At 38.1% G+C, this 20,749-nt stretch overlaps 1 protein-coding gene and 1 pseudogene across 2 annotated transcripts; both read left to right on the top strand.

The window, feature by feature from the left end:
• Positions 1-990: 990 nt before the first annotated feature.
• TH1 (thiamine biosynthesis protein) lies at positions 991-13,452 on the top strand. Its single transcript, XM_077357930.1, has 10 exons — positions 991-1,115; positions 1,411-1,746; positions 1,858-1,932; positions 5,748-5,823; positions 5,907-5,982; positions 7,014-7,148; positions 8,802-8,866; positions 9,003-9,130; positions 11,780-12,036; positions 12,554-13,452. Exons 1-10 carry the CDS (start codon positions 1,074-1,076, stop codon positions 13,083-13,085), a joined length of 1,722 nt encoding a protein of 573 aa, XP_077214045.1. The 5' UTR covers positions 991-1,073; the 3' UTR covers positions 13,086-13,452.
• A 1,386-nt stretch (positions 13,453-14,838) lies between these two features.
• Positions 14,839-18,910, top strand: LOC143848749 (pentatricopeptide repeat-containing protein At3g13880-like; annotated as a pseudogene). Its single transcript, XR_013235462.1, has 2 exons — positions 14,839-16,705; positions 16,853-18,910. The product of XR_013235462.1 is annotated as a pentatricopeptide repeat-containing protein At3g13880-like (transcript).
• Positions 18,911-20,749: the final 1,839 nt, after the last annotated feature.

Here is a 20,749-nt window from a genome sequence, read left to right as displayed (position 1 = left end):
TCAAAACATGATGGAGATGATTTTTCACCCGTAGCCTATTTAGGTTGTGGCCCATCTAATTGACGGTTTGGATCATCCTATGGTGCGGGCCATACCATACTTTTAATAAAGTGAGGAGTGCCCTCATCAAAATACAGTAGTGCTGATAACATTTCCCTTCCTTTATTGCTAATTATTTTTGGGAGATGATATTTTCACTCCCCCTGCAATACGCATGCCGCAGCCCCCCCCCCTCTTTACCTAATATGACGTGAACAGTGGGCAACTTTAACGCTTTTGACGTCAAATCACATAATAACGGGGGCGCATGCATAATGCAGGGGGAGTAGACTTGGCAAACGGTGGGTCGGGCCGGGTTTGACCTGACCCATACGGGTCCGGGTCAAACAGGCCGGGTCAAAATGACTAGGAAAAATTTACAGGTCATGAATCTTGGACCGCACCCGGACTGCACAGGCCGGGTCGACCCGCGGGTCACCCATGATTTTTTTTGTTTTTATAGGGATTTGCTGGCCACCTTCGCCAAAGCTACTTCTTGCCCATCGTTGCAATTACATGTGATGTTAGCCCATTTATGTTTACTTTTTGAGAGATTTGTCTCATTCTTGACGTGCTGCAAACTGCAAAGATTGGCAGACGTACGATTTGTGCAAAGGTGGCTAGCAATAAATAATAATCATGCAGGTATTGAGTATTATAGAAAATTTACGAGAAAAGGACATCAAAGTAGAAAAATTATAAAAAAAAACTGAAAGAATGTACCAAAATATGACAGTTACGAAATAAACTATAGAGAAAATGAAAAAAAGTATGACAATTAAGAAAAAAAAGGCCAAAATAAAACCTTTTTCACTTCTCCTCTACGAGCACCCGCGGATCCACCCGGCCCGGCCCAGTTTTGATGGGCCTGTGGACTCGCGGGTCCGGGTCACTTTTTGCCAGGTCTAAAGGGGAGTGAAAATATCATCTTTTCCTGCTCGAATAGTGGAGTCGTGACTCGTGAGATACTGAGATTGACGCTCAAATTCGGATTGCGTGCACTCTTTTGCCTCTACAACCTGACCTACTTTTTTATGGGTTATACAGAAATCCTCTCCCATTCCTTCTCCTTTCAGGTGGCTCTCTCTCTCTCTCTCTCTCTCTCTCTCTCACACACACACACACACACACACAAACACACATGGGTCTCTTGAAATTTCACTAATCCCGTGGGTTTTTTTCATCATATATGTTGATCTATCTATTTGTTTTTCAGTTTTGTTTCGATTAATTCCATTTTTCTACCTACTTACTTTCATTTTTTTATTTGATTCTGTTTCCCTCTATTTTTGTTTGCTCTGTATTCATTGATATTCACCCCATAAACGAGCAACATGAAATCATACTTACACATTGAAATCCCTATCTCAGAGTTATTCATTTAGAAAACGGAATCAGAATCGTGTCACTCCAAAAGGGTTTATAATTCCAACAGAGTCGACCCATTGTTCACCTATTTTGAGCATAACATCATCCAAAAGTGCTATTAGCAACAGAAATCTGATCCTCATGGCAATGCCGGGAGAAGGGCCTACATGTACTGATTACAACTCTAAATATAAAATCCCACATGTGCTGACCGTTGCCGGCTCCGATTCCGGTGCCGGTGCCGGAATTCAAGCTGATATCAAATCATGTGGAGCGCTTGGAGTCTACTGTTCGTCTGTAATTACTGCGGTTACTGCACAGAACACTGTTGGGGTTCAGGTACTAGGAATAAATTATCATCTGAGGATTAAAAAATCTAGAGTTGTTAGTAATTTTGCTAAGTTTCTATTCAAATGGGTTTCTAAAATCAAGTATTTGTTTTGTTATAAGGGCGTTCACCCTGTGCCGGAGGACTTTGTTGCAGCCCAATTGAGGTCCGTGCTTTCTGATATGGAGGTTGATGTGGTAAGCTATGAAATCTTGAATGCATTTGACATCATATGACTTGGTTTTATCTTGGAGGAGGATATTGTCTTTGCAAAATATCTTGATATGTACATGTTGTGTATGTGTAGTTACGAAATAGTTATCATATGGTTTTGTATTTTAGGGTTGTGGGTGTTGCTGATTATGTGTCATGTATGTGGGTGAGTGGGCTAGTGATGTGGCACTACCTTTGTACTTTTATTTAAGTAGTTGTATTTCGTTAAAACTATAGAGAATTTTGCAACCAAAAAAGAAAATTATGTTTCATGAGAGTTTATTAGTGTGAATATTTAAAATTAATCTCTCGTGATTAACTTAAATTTCAAAAATAAATTAACATGAATAGATTGAGAAGACTTCTCAAAAAAAAGTAACGGATACTGAGTAAGTGACTGCATCACATCCAAAGGTTGAAACCCATCTCCTTACACATGTCAATGCTTAAGGTGTCCAACTTGGGTGAGTCAATGATTGACTTGACGTTCATACGGATTGAATGAGTTTTTGTCTTACTTAGGAGGACCATAATAGGTCAATTGCGGGGAGTTAATTATTGACTTGGTGAGATTTTAAACACTGATCAGATGCATAGTTGCATTCCTGAGAAATAGAACAGGAAGAATTCAAGAAACAAAAATTGGAAATGCTAATTCCTTCATGACTGGAAATGAGAAATGACAAACCGGTGGGGAACAAGGTTGGGTTTGATTTTCATCTATGGTAAACATGCTACACCATAGTGGGAAATTCATTTCGGGAAAAGTGGTCTTGGCATCCTTTCTTAGTGTCTCACCTCTAAGATTGATTGGGCCTAATGATAGTATGACTATCCTCTGAGTTTGGAAGGAGGGGCTTTGAAGACACAAGAAAAGAGGATAGTTTTCAATACCACGTTGAAACATTTTTTTCCTCACCGTTACCCGTCTTTCCCACCGTCTGCCATTGTTCACAATTCCACCTCAGATACTGATTATTTCCTATTTCACTTAACATTTCCTAGCTCAAGAATAATATCCTTGTGTCTGTTATACACCATCTAGTTATGCAGAGCCACACAATGTAAAACATATAGAATCACTTTACAGGGTCTTCTTGAGCATCGCACCCTAAGAAGGAAGATAATATATTTTTATTCAGCAAAAATTATAAAAAATTTGTTAAAGATTCTTACAAAACTTCTTAAACTCATGAAGTTCTTTTCACCTAGGAATCAGACATAAGATTGACACCAATTGATGCTGAAGTTATGAGCTTTGGTATCAATCAATGCCGAAATCAACTACTTTGATACCAAAATTGATGCAGGAAACTAAAATTTCCAGCAATATAACTACACCGCTCAATCAAATTTCTCGTTTTCTGCCAGTTTCCCTTGCTTGACACTCACGTACAGATTCAGCAAAGAATCCACATGAAGATTACAAAAATTCCAACAATGGTATCACGTGAGGATAAAAATTGCAACAATAATGTAAAATCAAACTTGAAACTAAACGAAAGCTCCCATAAAATCTTTCAATCAACTATATGAATCACTCTTACAACAAACTCTCAAGATTAACTTACTTCAGAGTTCCAAAATAGAGAAACTAATGAATAGATTAAGTAAAAGGGATCATCTTACGATCCAGTTCATCAGACCACACAGACCTAGTAGAATTAGAATCACTCCAGGCTTCTTGCTTCACATTCAAAGAAGAAGATATAGGCTACTTTCATTCATCAAATAGTAAAAAACAATTATATTAGAAGTGGTTTATAGCCCCCCCCCCCCCCCCCCCACCCCGAGACGTAATTTACCAAAAGAATACTCTAAAGTCTCAAGTTCAGCTAAATTATTCTAAAGAATGCTCTAAACTGTTGAATTAAGTAAAAGACATCATCATACTTTGCATGTTGACAACAAATCTATATTTTGACATCCTTTCAGTAATTGTAAATGTTTATGAGATTCATGCTTTAAATAAGGTCTTGGCTACCGCTATATGTTGTAAGCTCCAAATAACAGTTGGAGTTACTTCTTGGCTACTGCTAACAGTTGTAAGCTACAAATAACAGATGGCAACCTTTGGGTTCTCAAAGTTGGGGTCACACGGATGGGGTTGAGAGATTGGGAATTCAGGCTGGCTGAGAAACAGAGTTTCATGTGAATATTGAAGAAGTGACCTTGGACTAGCCCTAGTGAGAGGAATAAGTATATTTTCCTGTTAGTGTAGTTTGGTGGCAGCACAAAGACTTGCACCTGGTTTCTCACTTTCTTTCCACTAGATAGGCTAGCTGGAAGGAGGCTCAGATATTATTTTCAGATCTATTGTTTGATTCTTCCTGACGGGATTGGTGTCTATTTCTTTAGTTCAAATTCTGATGCTGAAATTAGCATTGTGTATTGGATTGATCCACTAACTTGGGAAGATCTTCAATTTTGAATATTTGGTCCCCTAAATAAAAAAAAAAGAATAGTTCGGGAAAATTATAAAACACGGAAAACTAGGGAAAAGGTAGTTTGACAACTAACCTGTTGTATATCAGTTACTTAAAAATTTCTAAGTAATTAAAAATTTCATATGAAAGAGATGATCCTAGTACTGAGAAAATTTTAATCACTTTCAGAAAATATTCATAATTCATCCAAGTCAAAATAATCATGGAGAATCATTTGACTGGCTATTTTTAACAATGATGAGATCAGAATCTGCCCTTCAACTTTGGTGTTTTAAACCCTGATTTATACTAGTTTCATGTACTATTTAGCATTTATTTATTTAATTTGTTATATTAGTTTCATGTGCTTTTTTCATTTGAATATTTTATTAGTTTCATGTACTAGTTAATTATTTCCATATTGCAAAGAAAAACATGCTCAATATTTCCAAAGCAATGATGCAAGAAAAGTACATGGGTAGCTCTAGAAATCAGCATGCTATTAAAGCGGAGAAAACATGAAAGTTGAAACAAGACCAAAAAGTGGGCCCTAGAAGAGCTGTACTGGTGACTTCACCATGATATATGTCAGCATGAATAGAGCTTCCCAACATATGTTGGTTTGAGGCTGACAATTAATGCGATGAGAGCCACTCTTTAGTTAGTTGAATTTATGTGATTTTTGATTAGGTATTTTATAAGGGTCCTATAATGGAAAATTTGTCTAGTATTTTTGGGGCAGAATTTGGTATCATGTTGTATAGGAAGGTTCCTAGATTTCTGAGAGATTCTTTTTTCAGTAAGATTTGGTAACTAAGAGAATGGAACAAGCTAGACAATAAGAAGTGTTTGTGGCTGGTTTTGGAGTTCTATCATAAAAAAAGAAAGATTGGCTATTTTTGGACAGAGTTATGTCAAGTTCATTCTCTTCAATTGTAGTTTGGGACTTTATGGACTGATTATTTATCTTGGATGAATTTCACTCTTATTTTGACATTTTCTCATCTATTGACACGGATTGATCGGTTCATTTCCTTTACCTCTCTAATGTATTATTTGATTCATTCAACTGATGCTTATGTATTTATTTTAATTTTGGATTCCTAAGCAACCTTTTCACTCTACATGGACTCCAAGTGGGGTGACTTCATAAAGCAATTTTTCTCTTCTTTCTATTGCATATTTTACCTTTTTTCTGCACTTGCATTCACTTAAAAAATTAAAAGTCGCATGTAAAGCACTATCTTCTAATCCATGCATTGCCATAACTTTGTTAGTCGAAGGTTCTGCTGAAATATGCCACTTGCTAATGCAATAAATAATAGTTTTTTTTTGAAATGGTAAATAATAGTTTTCTTTTGGGAATATCTCAGGTAAAGACAGGCATGCTTCCTTCGATTGATGTAGTCAAAGTTCTATGTCAGAGTCTCAAGGAGTTCCCAGTTCGAGGTGCACTGATAGCACAATGGGTTACAATTATTGTTGTAATTGTTTTGGCTTTGAAATTGACATACTTATACCTATAAAGGCAGCTTTAGTGGTTGATCCAGTCATGGTATCTACAAGTGGGGATGTGCTTGCTGGACCTTCTATCCTTGATGCATTTCGGTATGATGAACTTCTTTATATGGAACTTTAGTTATGGCTAGATAATTATAATCCTATTTGGTTACTGATTGACAAATACTTTATTCAGAGGATCATATATGCTTTTGTATACCCTTCAGAATTTTACACTCATATTAGGACATCTTAGGCAAAATTTGCTGTCTATAGGTTTGCATACTTTCTTTGCTTTTTACTAACACCTATGCACCAAAAAGAGGCTTAGGCCGTCTTTGGCAACCATGAAAATTATTCCATGGAATATTCGTGGGCCCAACTGTGTGAGAGGGGCTGAGAAGCAGGGAGAGGGAGAGAATTGAGTGGGCGGGAGTGGATATAGCATCAAAAATTCCTAAAAACTAGTTAAAGGAAAATACCAGTTTAGAGTTGGTTTTTTGTTTTCCCGGTTTTTAGGAGCTGTTTATGCTTCTCTCACGCCACTCTCTCAAGTCTCTCTATATCCCGCCCATCTCTTACAACTGGCCCCACAAATATTCCATGGAATATTTTTTTCATGGTGGCCAAACATGGCTTTAGTGTCTTAATTAAATCAAACAACCATCTGTTGAAAGTTGAAACTCCATTAGTACATGAAAATTCATGAGCTCTTCTGAAAATGGGGTAGGAATTATTGAAGTTTGTTTGCTTACTCGGTCGAAATGTAAAACCATGGTTTTGAGTTCAAGTGGTCTTGGACAGTTGAATCCTTCCCCATTCTTGCTTGATTGTAGTAGCTTTACGATTAAAAAAGCGATGATAAAAGAAAATAGCATGCTTCTCATTGAAGTGAATTAGGAGTGATCATGGACACCTGGATCCTTTTTTACTCTTGGAGCTTGCGTGACATTTGAGACCTAACTAGTAAAAGAACACTGACGAAAGAAAAAGCATGGTACTTATTGAAGTGATTTAACGATTAATTTTTTTCTTTATGATGCATTTTATGTAAATTTACATTTATTTCTTTCTGCTCATATCTTGTTAACTGTATACAGAATGATGAAGCTCTTATTTCTGTGGGTTCTGTACCGCAGGGAAGACCTTCTTCCAATGGCTGATATAGTGACCCCTAATTTGAAAGAAGCGACAGCTTTGCTTGGCGGGCCACCGCTGGTAAACGTGGCTGACATGTGTTCTGCAGCGAAATCAATACACAATTTGGGCCCCAGGTCTGTGTTTGAAAGATCCTTTCAAGATCTTGATTCTTCCATTACTGTATTCTCCTTAGGGAATAATTATTTTGAGGTTTAACTTGCCATCAGAGGATTTTATCTAGTTAATAACAGCATGTAGGCAGCTTTCTTTTTCTCCGTTTCAGATTCTTTTATTTTGATTTTTATTGGTGATTTTTTTTAAAGTGTTGATTTTTATTGGTGATAACCGAACCATGGTTTTAAATTTCAACAGAAATATTTCGGATTTCAGTCAAAACCGAAACTGAAATTTCCGAAATTTACCAAATTTTGATCAAAATTTCAGAAATTCCGTCCTAAATTTCGTTACAAAAAAAAAATGAAATTTCGTTGTTTTACCAAATTTCGGTTTCGGCTGAGTCCGAAACCGAGATTTAAAACCATGAACCTAACAATAAATGGAATTATGATTCTAAAGTGTTCTGGATATAACTGAAGAGGGCTGTCGTGCATGGCCTTTCTAATTTATTTAAACTGTGTCTTCAGTTTTTTTTTGCTCCTCTCTTCACAACTGGTTTCTTTCTTCTTCTTTTTTCAAAAAAATAAAAACTAAAAAGTAGGTCCTCATGAAGAAACCTATGCTAATAGTTCAAATGCCTAGATCCTGTTGTGGAATCATCTAAAAGCTCCTTCACTTATATCGCCATATCACAAATAACACAAAAATGAATCAGTCAGTTGAAGCGATTGTAGCTGCTCCAGCACCTACACCCATTGACTTCACCTTCTACACAAAAAGGATGTGAATTCTCGTCAGGCTCTTCCTTCGCTATTTCCTGGATTCCTTGTATATTCCTTTCCCCATGTTCCTTTTATCTCTGGTACACAAAATAGCATCACAAACATCAAATTTTTTGCTCGAATTCTATTTTTCATATTGTTAACTTACCAACTTCACCAAAAGCTTAAGCTGTTGGAGAAAGGCAGTATTTATCTTTTATACTTTAACACTCCCCCCCACGTGTGGCCCACTTGGCAAACACGCGGCACATTTGGTCCCACTTTGGGCTGACCATCGCATGTGGATTTTTGCTATCTGGAAGGTTTGAACTCGAGACCTTTGGCTCTGATACCATGTTAACTTACCAACTTCTCCAAAAGCTTAAGCCGTTGGAGAAAGGCAGTATTTATCTTTTATGCTTTAACACATATATTACTTGGAAGCTCTAGTAAAATATTTAAAGCAGAAGACGTGACCATGGGTTATACAACCAGAATGCTGAAAATTTGAGAGTGAACTGAGACTGGGATCTGTATTCTCATCAGATTTACAGCAAATTTACTCGATGTATAATGTTTTTTCCAATTTAATTTTCAACATTCTTGTTATTTGTCTTGTCCAGATTGTGCTTATAAAAATGGTCTTTCATTGTTTGCTTAGTGATGGTATTCTGACAATGCAATCTCTGACTTTTGAGTTCAGCTTCCCGCCATCAAGATATTATTTTGATTTTATTGATGCCCTTTATTACTGGGAAAAGGGAAAAAAAGAAAAGTATGAATGATATTTATCCTACTATGAAGCCCCCTATCAGATATTTATTTTGATTTTATTGATTCCTTTTATTACTGGGGGATTGGAAAAAAGAAAATGACAATAGTTATCCTGCTATGAAACGTGTTTTGCAGAAATGTGCTAGTAAAGGGCGGGGATCTCCCAGATTCATTGGATGCTATTGATATATTCTTTGATGGTATGCTATTTATATTCTTCAAAAGCCTCAAGCATCATCATGCCAAGTATTTGCATGCTCCACATGTTCTGATCTGCAACACTAAGGAATCAGATTGTTTGGAAAACTTACCTTGATTTTTTGGTGGCCTATCTAGGAAAAGAGTTCCATGAGCTTCGTGCACCTCGCATAATGACTCGTAATACACATGGAACCGGTTGCACTCTAGCATCATGTATAGCAGCTGAGTTGGCAAAAGGATTACCAGTACTGCCAGCTGTTCAGGTAAATGTTTCTTTTGCTGACCTTTAATTGAATGGTAACATGACCGAGATGGTCATGGAATAAAACAATGAAAATCTGTTTTCCCCTTAATAGCCTATAGAGGCAAAAGAGGGCCCAAAACTGTAAAATTTTCTTTAAGTTGAACACATATAACATGTAGAATATAGTGAAGAGGAGGAATATAGAGTCTGAAACAGCTCTATGATTTCTCTACGATTTCATTCACTGCTTATCCAATTTGACTATATTATACACACACACCCTCAGTTTGATGTGTTCTCTATAACATGTTCATCTTGTCAATCAGATAGTGATGATGATATACTATGGGGTCCTTTGTGAATACGTCAGTTACTTATTCTTTACTAGAAACATAACTGGGATAAATCTCATCCTATTCTACATTTTCATGCTCGTAATGGTAGTATATCTCAACGTATTTTGTCTTGGCATGAAAGACTGAGTTTTGAGATATTTTGATGGCACTCTGATTATCGTTTCAGTGTTTAAAAATGCGGATAGGGCGCGGAATGCGGGCAAAGAAAATCCTAGTCGACTTGGTGCAACGCGGCCGAGTACCAGGTTGACACGGTTATAATTTGGGAGAGACAAAGGAGTTCTTATCGACTCTGTAGGGCAAAATGTGGAATTCGGTGGCAAAACACGGAACGCGACCTAGGTAAAAGGGAGTCCACTCGGGGGAGTCCATGATGGCTCGGGGGAGTTTTAAAACTATGATCGCAATAAATAACATGTAGTCCTAATCAAGCGTAGCTCCTTTAAAAGGTGTCTCAAGCATGTAAGCTTGGCTGTTGTGGATGCCAAGAACATGTATTCTACCTCTGCACTTGGCTTGGCTATAATCCTTTGCCTTTTGATGCTCAAAGAGATTAGACGATCATTAAGAAAAATACAATATCCTGACATTGATTTGCCTTTATCTAGTGGCGTGGGACAAATAGATGTTAAAATCAGAAGCTAGATCTAGCACGTTCCAGCTAAATATTTTTTCTCAATGGTGATGCACTTTAAGGAAATGAAGTGAATCAAATAAGATCTGAGCATATTGGATTTGGAATTTTTTTGAAGGTTGGAAATTAAAGAAGGGTTGGAAATTAAAGAAGGATTGGAGAGAGTGCTAACATGGAGTTTTTAAAATTTTAATGGAAGAACAGGAGGAATGTGACTGACTTTTATGGAGTTTTGGGCAAATTTTTCATGGAGATAAGACTAATACGCACCTTTTACTTAAGTTAGGTGCGAATAAGCACCTAATTTAAGTGAGGAGAGGGACGAGGATGTGTGTTTGAAGTTTGAATGTAGGAAGAAGAGGAATGCGACTGATTTTTGTGGGGGGTTTTGGCCCAATTTCATGTCGAGAGCGCTAACATGCACCTTTAACTTAAGTTCGGTGCTAACATTTACTAAAGTAAGGTAGGGTCTATTTTTCTGTTAAATATCACTTTCAATGCTTATGCGAGTCTTAACTCTTAAGTAAGTTGCACATTTACAAGAGAAAAAAGTATTGGAAGAAGAAAAAGATGAAACCCTTAAAAGAAATTCACGGTGATGAAGATGGAGGCTGGAGTGCTCAGAAAAGGTTGGATTGAAAGAAAGAGAAACTAAGATTTGTAATGATTAAAAAGGAATATATAAAAAGATGTATACAATGTCTTAATTTAAAAGAATGTGGAGAGACAGCCACAGGTAGGGGTGCAACTCGGGTCGGGTTGGGTCGGATTGAGGCCAACCCAAACCCAACCTGAAGAACCGATTCTCCAACGCTAACCCGATCAGACTCTCAAACCGAGGATGGTCAACCTGACCCAACCCGGATTTTAATTACCTCAATACGAACCGAGTTGTAGAAAAAAAAAAGCAACAGAAAAGCTCCATTAATGGAAAAAATAGCAACTAGAGATTTTGAGGCAGAGAAAACATACTAGGCTTCACCGTGAACAGCATGTTCCATTAATGGAGCTTTTCCATCTCTCCCTTTCCAAAATGACCCAAAACAAGTTAACCAGTAGAAAAACTTTGAATCTTTGAGAGAGAGAGAGAGAGAGAGAGAGAGAGAGAGAGAGAGAGAGAGAGAGAGAGAGAGAGAGAGAGGGAGAGAGAGTAGGCTGCTCTCACATGGGGAAGAGAGAGACGAGACGCTTTGCATTGGAAATATTCAAAGAAAAGAAAACTGGGCATTTTCTTCTAGACCTCTTTATTTTAAAGTAAATATTGTAGTGTTAAAAAATTCTAAAAATAAAGGAATTTTGGGTTACACGTCGGGTTGGGTTGCATGACCCTCAACCCGAAACCAATCCGAATTTTTCTCGGGTTGCAAAATTCCAACCCAACCCGGGAAAAATTCGGGTTCAACCCAACAGGTTCAGGCTGAACCCGACCCAAGTTGCACCCCTAACCACACGTGGGGAGATTCTTTATTTTAATTTAGAGAATGGTGTTTGTCTTATATATGTGAATGCATAACATGACTAAAATAGCCCTACATGGTACTTTCTAACACTTCTAAAATCATGACTCACATACATTTAACTATTCTGTGTTTGTTATTTTTCAATACTTTGAAATTGTTATTTTGATTGCCTTGCCAAGTCACCAATAAACTATTTTTTCTCTTCTGAGTTTCTGCAGGTTGCTAAGCGCTTTGTCGAGAATGCTCTTCACTACAGCAAAGACATTGTCATTGGGCATGGGTCTCAAGGTCCCTTTGATCACCTATTCAAGTTAAAGAGTCATGTCTACAGCTCATGTCGACGGCGGCAGTTCAGTCCAAATGACCTGTTCTTATATGCGGTTACTGACTCTCAGATGAATAAAAAGTGGGGACGTTCTATCACAGATGCTGTTACAGCTGCCATAGAAGGAGGTGCCACCATCATTCAGTTGAGGTTAGTTATGTTATTATTATTATTTTTAAAGGTATTAGTTATGTTATTATATATATGTATGCCTACATATCTCCTCCACAATGCAATTTTTCTAACCCACTGAATTTGTAAAATGCCAAGTCTTCATAATTTGTAAAAAGCAAAGTATTCTATGAAGAATTTAGGACTACAATGCCTAAAATATAATCTCATAATGACACATGTCCATGTGCATCCAGTTTGCTATTTATTTTTTCATGCTATCCTATTGTTGTTTTTTAAATTTATAATTCTGGCTTAAAATTACGTGAAGTCAATCATCCAACTATTGACTTTCCCAAATCGACTCGCTATTATGTGACTTTTCCAATTGCTCATCCTCTACTATGGGGTTGCTCATTCTCCTGAACTGTTAATCATATTTATAGTTCAGAATTTGATATACTAAATTCTGGGTGATTTTGGGTCAACTCGAGTGAGTCAGGAGCTAAATCACATAGTTTATTAATCATAGTTATTTTTTTTGGGTTTTTGGCAGAGAAAAGGATGCTGAAACAGGGGAATTTTTGGAGGCGGCCATGGCATGTATGAAAATTTGCCGATTGCATGAAGTGCCACTACTAATAAATGACAGAGTAGATATTGCCCTTGCTTGTGACGCTGACGGCGTGCACGTTGGCCAATCTGACATGCCGGTATGTGTTGCTCGCACACTTCTTGGGCCCGAAAAGATAATCGGGGTCTCGTGCAAGACACCATCGCAAGCTCTACAAGCCTGGGCCGACAGTGCTGATTACATTGGCAGTGGTGGCGTCTTCCCAACGAACACCAAGGAAAACAATCTTACTATTGGTTTGGATGGGTTGAAGGCTGTTTGTATGGCTTCCAAGTTACCAGTAGTTGCAATTGGTGGTATTGGTATTGGAAATGCAGGTTCTGTTATGGAACTTGGTGTTCCAAATTTGAGCGGTGTTGCAGTTGTTTCTGCGCTGTTTGACCGTGAATCAGTTTCTGGGGAGACTCGTAAGCTCCGTTCGGTGCTGATGGATGTACATTTGATGGGAAAATAATGTGTAAGAGCTTATGTTTTGTTTAAATTAGAGAAGCATATTGTAGGTTTATATTGCCTTATTTATGAAGCAAAATCTCCAAAACTTCCAGTTATTTTAGAAACAAACTGAAAAGATTGGTACTTGTCCTGAAGGAGAAGGGGTTTTGTAATTTTGATTTGAGAAAGTTGTCATTTGATGGGTTTCTTGTGAGGATTATTTAAGTCAGGGGAGATATACACCAACAATGCTTACATATAGGAGTCCTTATGTTGCTTTTTTAAATTTGTCAGATTGTTATCTTTTCTTTTATTCATGAAATTTTTTTAAAGGATTCATTAGCCGACCCAACTAGTTTGGGACAAAGGCTTACTAGTTGAGTTGAGTTGAGTTGTTTTCTTTTCTTTTATCATTTTTAGAGAGATGAACTGTATTCTTCATATCAGCTGTTTGTAATTTGTTTTTGTAAGGAAATTGTATAGGCCCTGTTTGTTTTGGATTTTGACAACCAATTGTGAGTCCAAAACTTTTATTTAACTCAAATTTACGTTTAGGCCGTGTTTGTTTTGGATTTTTATATCTGAGTGTGGGTCCAAAACTTGTTAGTGGTCTCAAAATTAGGGCCTCATTTGTTTTGGATTTTTAGAGCCAATTGGAGTCTAAAACTGATTATTGGACTAATATTTAAGTTTATGCCCGGTTTGTTTTGGATTTTGATAACCGATTTTGAGACTGATTATTGGTCTCGCACTCAGTTCTCAAAATCCAAAACAAAACAAACAGGTCCACTAGTCTCCACAACGGTAGGGCTGACCAATTTGTTGATCCGAACCGTCCATACAAAAAATCTCCTTCACCGGACAATCCTAATCCTACAATATTGTGTCATGATCTATACATTTTCTTACCCCCCGTCTCTAGAGAAAAAGGGCTGGACAACACATAGTTTCACCTTTTATTCTTACTTTTCTTACAATTATTACATGTATATCCTTATACAGAGCAATGATAGAATAAAGGGCGCCCTCGAAAGAACCACCTTCAAGGGCACCCCTATTGGTTGATTTTTTGCAAAGTGCATTTGTAGTGGCGCTGGAAAAAGTGGATGGCGCCTTAAGAAGTGGAAACCATGTTGACTTTGCAGAAATCAAACAATAGGGGCACCCTTGAAGCTGATTTTTGTAAGGGCACCCTTCATTCTATCATTCCCAAACTTTATTTATTATAAATTTAGGATTTGCTAGCGTCAATCGCAGAAGGCATTTCGCGGATGGTCTGTCTCATGTTAGAGCAGCCACTCATGCTCACTTTTCAGCAGATTTTGTCTTCATTCACTGTGTGGCTACTCTCACATGCAACAGACTCCCCGCGAAATGCCTTCTGCGATGGATGCTAGCAAATCCCTATAAATTTATATACTGCAAAATTCATCTGATCAATATGTTTTTTATGGGATTTGGTAGGGCCCATTGCAGAAGGCATTTCTCGGCTGGTCTGTCGCACGGCAGAGCACGAGGTGCCCGACATGCAAAAGACCAGCCTCGAAATACCTTTTGCGATGGACGCTGGCAATTCCCGTTTTTTATTTTTGTTAGGCTCTGTTCGTTTGAGATTATTGCAACTGATTATGATCCCAAAACCAATTATTGGACTCAAATTTATGTTTATTTTTTAGTCCAATCACAATCAGCTGGCATAATCTTAAATGAACAGAGCCTTAGATATACCTCTATATATTTATAGGGAAATGAGATCAAAATCATACTATGTAGGAAGGAAAATCACGAGGAGCAACGCACCCATAATTTCAATTCCGTTATTTATTTATTTATTTTTCTCACCTGTTCTGTATTCCTTCTCCTTGCTTAATTATTAACCAAATCCGCAAAATCAAACCCGATAATGCAATGTTCTTGCAAATACCTGATTGGTCTTTCAGAGCGCCTCAGTTTCTTCTTCTTCAAATACCCCAGAAGTTTCACCACATCACTTCAAACAATCCAAACCCCTCAACAAATCTATCTGGGTTCTTCACTAGATTCTGTAACTTACAAAAATCTCCTTCAATCTTCCACAAAATCTAAGTCTTTGATTCAAGGCAAGCTTATTCATGCCCACTTGATCAAAGTCTCCTTCAAACCATGTCTCTTTCTCCAAAACAATCTCCTAAATATGTACTGCAAATGCGGGGACATGGATAATGCACGCCAAGTGTTTGATAAAATTTCTAAACGAGACGTTATTTCTTGGAATTCCTTAATTTCTGGCTACTCTCAGATGGGTTTTTATAATAAAGCTATGGATGTGTTTAATGAAGGGAGGATAAGCAAAATTGAGTTTGATAGGTTCACTTATTCGGGTGCATTGAGTGTTTGTGCTAAAACTGGGGATTTGAAAATGGGTGAGCTAATTCATGGATTAGTTATTGTTTGTGGATTTGGTTCACATGTTTTCTTGACTAATTCACTCATTGACATGTACTCAAAGTGCGGTAGGATCGACCGAGCACGGGTTGTATTTGATAATTCAGATGAATTAGATGGTGTTTCATGGAATTCCATGATCGCAGGCTATGTTCGGATTGGTTCTAGTGAGGACACATTGATGATTCTCGTTAGAATGCATCAATTTGGAGTGAAGATGAATAGTTTTGCTCTGGGTAGTGTCCTTAAGGCTTGCTCAAGTTTTGATGACTTAAAAGACTCTGGTAAAATAATTCATGGGTGTGTGACTAAAGTCGGATTGGATTTAGATTTTTTCATTGGTAGTGCAATGCTTGACATGTATGCAAAGATTGGGAGATTAGATGAAGCAATCAAGATTTTCAAACACATGCCTGATCGAAACATTGTTGTGTATAATGCCATGATTGCTGGATTTTTCCGATCGGAGATTGAAACTTGTGATGAATTTGCCAATGAGGCTATGAGTCTCTTCTCCGAAATACGAAGAAGAGGAATGAAACCCTCAAAGTATACATTCTCAAGCATACTCCGAGCTTGTAATACTGTTGAAGCTTTCGAACACGGGAAGCAAATTCATGCCCAAATCTTCAAGAACAATCTCCAACGCGATGAGTTCCTTGGAAGTGCACTCATTGACATGTACTCAAAATCAGGTTTTACCGATGATGGATTGAGATGTTTTTATTCAACGCCTAAACAAGACATTGTCACTTGGACATCCATGATTGCGGGGTGTGTTCGAAACGAGCAATTTGAACAGGCGTTGGATTTGTTCAACAAATCACTTGTTGCAGCAAAAAGGCCAGACCAATTCACAATATCTAGCGTGTTGAGTGCTTGTGCAGGTTTGGCGGCGGCAAGATCTGGAGAGCAAATTCAAGGATATGCGACAAAAACAGGATTTTCTTGTTTCACAGTTGTTGGAAACTCACAAATTTGTATGTATGCGAAAGCGGGAGATGTCAATGCTGCAGAGTGGACATTCAAGGTAATGGAAACCCGTGATGTCGTGTCATGGTCAGTCATGATTTCAAGCCATGCCCAACATGGTTGCGCAATGGAGGCTTTGAGGCTGTTTGAGAAGATGGGGGGCTCTGGAGTTGCCCCGAACCACATCACATTCCTTGGCATTCTTACAGCCTGTAGCCATGGAGGGTTGGTAGATGAAGGCCAGAGGTAAAACTATGGGCTCTTAAATCCAAATTGATATTTAGACATTCAAAAGTGTCCATGATTGGATTAACTTCTACCAATGTGCCTTTTCTCTAAAAGTGATTATGGCTACTACTAATGAACTACCTCATTTTCTTTTTTGATGTACAGGTACTTTGCAAGCATGAAAAGAGACTATGACATTGATCCAAATGTAAAACACTGCTCATGTGTCGTTGACCTCCTTGGTCGTGCTGGGAAATTGGTTGATGCTGAGCGCTTTATTATAAGCTCTGGTTTTGAGGATGACCCTGTGATGTGGCGAGCCTTATTGGGTGCTTGCCGAATCCATGGGGACACCAACCTTGGAAAATCCATTGCAGAGCGAGTCATTGAGCTTGAACCTCGAGCTGCTGCATCATATGTTCTTCTCTACAACTTATACTTGGATGCTGGGAAGCAATTGTCTGCGATGAAAATTAGAGATCTGATGAAAGAACGAGGTGTTAAGAAGGAACCTGGTCTCAGTTGGATCGAGATAGGATCGACTGTTCATTCTTTCGTCGTGGGTGATACGTCTCACCCAAATAGTCAGATAATTTACACAAAACTGGAAGAAATGCTTGAGAAGATTAAGGAGATGGGTTATGTTAATGCTAAGGATTCATTATTTTATGAATGTGATCAAGAACACAAGGAGATTTCGGTGAATTACCACAGCGAGAAGTTAGCAGTGGCTCTTGGGATGATCAGTTTGCCAGAATTGGCTCCAATTAGAGTGATGAAGAACTTGAGGGTGTGTGGAGATTGTCATACAACAATGAAGTTCTTTTCAAAAATTGAAACTAGAGAGATTGTTCTCAGAGATCCTATTCGATTTCACCATTTCAGAGGAGGCTCTTGTTCTTGTGGAGACTACTGGTAATGGGAAGTGTGTTCTGGGGAAACTTGTTGGTAATTTAAGATTCTTTTCATCCTTGACTGGTATGGCATTGTTAGAGCAGACTGGAACCAGTGAGAAACAAATTTACAACTCATCACTCTTAATGGTACATTAATGAACATGCGGGCTAATGCGCTCAAACCCCCTAAGGACAATGGATACTTAAATTGAATGTTTTCCCCTGCAAAAGAGTGGACGAGTGAAGAAAAAGCCAATGCCCCGGTGCTTGAGAGCCTCAATCCATGGTTTCACAACTCAACAGACTGACCACTGTGTTAAATTGCTAATAAACCAATCAATCCAAAAGTGAGGTCCAAAACTTGAATGCCCAGAATTTCTCTTGATGTCCTATTGTTCATCTGATGCATCTGGTGGGTATTGGATCAGATTTCTGACCTCAATATTGTGATCTTTACAGCCTATGTTGTAAGGTAAGATGCTTTGAAATACATTCCCCTGACTATTTTGATGTATAAGAGAAACCAATTATGGAGAGGAATCACACTGATTTATATACTAATTTTTGTTATGTAATTTTTTTGTATCAGGGTTTTACTACACAAGAAAAATCATACAAATATTTCTATGTGCAACTTATGATGGATTAATGCATGTTTGTTAGGTTTATGTGAAACCAAAGCGAAATGATCAGGAAGAACAGTGTTGTGAATGGTCTGTAGAAGAAAACAGCTTTGAGTGTAGTTAGGGAATTGACTGCATGTTTGTGTGATCAGATTCTTGCTAAAGATTATGCTTATTTACTAGAGTTTTTCTCTAATTAAAGCATTATTGTATTCTGTTCCTGTTGCGGCTCAAATCTGGCTGAGTGCACGAGCAGGTCCCTCTTGGTCTAGCTTCGGCAGAGAGATGGTTGGCTGGGTGATCTGGGATGGCCTGCACTCACAAACAGTGGTCAAGAATACCTAGAGTTGGAACTCCGGGGAAACCCTTTGACACCCAAGTCAGTTTGAGGCAACAGAAGGAGCTAAGCGTAAAGAGAATGCTCTGAGTGATTAGTTTCACGTACTTATGTAAGAGTAAGAACTAGGGGGTGAATCGCGAGCTATCATATATAGCTCGTGATAACATCCAAGTCAACTTGGACTCTACCTTCGGGTTACTCAATCAGGCTACAGTGCACATAACAGATTGAGTGGTCCACCCAGTTCTTTTATTAGTTCATCCTAGCGGTTATATGCTATAATCTTACATTGTTCTAACTCATAGAAGGCTGTATCAGCTGCTAATCCTTTGGCATTTCCAATACTTGTTATATATTGTTTGTATTTCCTTGCGACTTTGCAGTTTTGAAAAAACCAAAAAGGTACATGGATTTCACTAATCCTGGATCTCAAGCCTAAGAAGGTTCCTTCTTAGGGCTGGACACTTCATTAGAAGGCCTTGAACCTGGGTAATTATCCTAATTTAAAACTTATTCATATCCTTCACTTGCGAAATTGCAAAATGATAGTTTAGCACTTGCTCTTATGGGAAACTAAAGGTCTGTATCAATAGCTACCCCGGCGGACCGTTGCTCAAGCCTCTCAGTTTGGCGAAAGACATCAACAATGCCCGTGTCTGGAAACACAGAAATTAAGAATGGTTTGGTTTGATCTCTTCTTGTTGATCTCTCGTCTTCAACAATGATATAGAAATACTGAAATATTTTGTATGGTATTTGAGTGGGATCTATGATGGTAGCAATGCTTGGAATCTTTGTCCAAGTTCATGAGACTCACGTCGGTCATATCGACAACCTCATATCATAGCTTTCCAATCCATGGCGTACAACTGTGATTCAGACTCTTGCTGGTTCTGGTTCTTGAATACAATTGTGGATGGCCAACCTCTCCTATGTTCCATTACCTGTAACATACCACCGGCTCCTAAACATCAGGGAATGTTGTTAAATTCATTATCTTCAATTTTGTGTAGTTTTTTGCTGTATCCATACTTATTTTAATCCACATCAGCTCTTGAGTCTGTTTTTTTTTTTTTTTTTTTTTTTGGGGGCGTGGGGGGGGTGGGGATTTTGAGTTTGCTCTCTGAGTTGGTCTTTGGTGTTGAGAAGGTAAAGAAGGTGGCCTTGTATGTTGTTTCTTTTGACAATTTTGGGTTTTGCTTGGGTCTCTTTTGGTATGTTCTTTTACATAGTTGATAGTGTTAACTTACTAACTTCTCCAAAAGCTTAAGCTGTTGGAGAAAGGCGTTATTTATCTTTTATACTTTAACACTCCCCCGCACGTGTGGCCCACTTGGCAAACACGTGGCACATGTGGTCCCACTTTGGGCCGACCATCGCATGTGGATTTTTGCTATCTGGGAGGTTTGAACTTGAGACCTTTGGCTCTAATACCATGTTAACTTACCAACTTCTCCAAAAGCTTAAGCTGTTGGAGAAAGGCGTTATTTATCTTTTATACTTTTAACATATAGGAAGAGCTTGATTAAGAAGAGCTTTTTTCTGTTGGGTTTTTCCTCTTTTAAATTTAACAACCAAGGAAAAATTATAGCAGAAGCAAAGGTTTTTCACACAAAGAATGAAGAAGGGAAGTGGTGAGTGAGGAGTAGGGTGGGTGGGAGTAGAGAGAGATTTGAGAGGTCACGACTTGATGAGGGTGAGAAATGGCAAGAAATCAGGAAAAAGTCGATCATATTTCGAGTAGATTGTGTTTTTTTCCCTTTTTCACTAGAGACGAATAAAAGAATGTTGTGATGTTTTTTCTGCTACATTTTTCTGCAAGAACGATGAGCATCTTTCAAAAATACTCTTAAATCCCATTATTTTCCCAAAATAACCTTTTATTTTCAAAAATTCCTCCTAGATCCAATGGGAATCTTGGAGGTTGAGGGTTAGAGAAAATCAAAGAAACCAAGAGGAGTGGCTTCTTTCATTTCTGCTTTATCCTTTAGCACAATTACTTGCATTTTTTGCAAGGGCGCCTGTGAATCTAGCATTCCTCTCTTTACTAATTTCATTTAAGCTCATTCTGTAAAAAGGACGGAGATATGAACCTTTTATTAGGGCTAATCATGCCAAGAAATTAGGTTTGGTTTATCTTTTGTGTTGTATCCATGGTTTCAAATTTTGGTTTTGGAATGTGTTTCGGTCCTCACCAAAACCG

Source organism: Tasmannia lanceolata, unplaced genomic scaffold (genome assembly GCF_043159265.1).
Source record: "Tasmannia lanceolata isolate RefF3 unplaced genomic scaffold, GAP_Taslan_0.1 ptg000016l, whole genome shotgun sequence".
In the NCBI taxonomy this organism is placed as follows: domain Eukaryota; kingdom Viridiplantae; phylum Streptophyta; class Magnoliopsida; order Canellales; family Winteraceae; genus Tasmannia; species Tasmannia lanceolata.
Note: the sequence above shows the minus strand (reverse complement) of the source record. Positions and strands in the feature narration are given on the sequence as shown.

What these genes read in the sequence shown, in the direction of transcription:
- TH1 (XM_077357930.1), top strand. Translation starts at nt 1,074, where the DNA reads ATGGGTTATACAGAAATCCTCTCCCATTCCTTCTCCTTTCAG. An exon ending in CCCATTCCTTCTCCTTTCAG is followed by an intron (nt 1,116 to 1,410) that starts GTGGCTCTCTCT and finishes TCCCTATCTCAG; the next exon opens with AGTTATTCATTTAGAAAACG. An exon ending in TCTATCCTTGATGCATTTCG is followed by an intron (nt 5,983 to 7,013) that starts GTATGATGAACT and finishes TCTGTACCGCAG; the next exon opens with GGAAGACCTTCTTCCAATGG.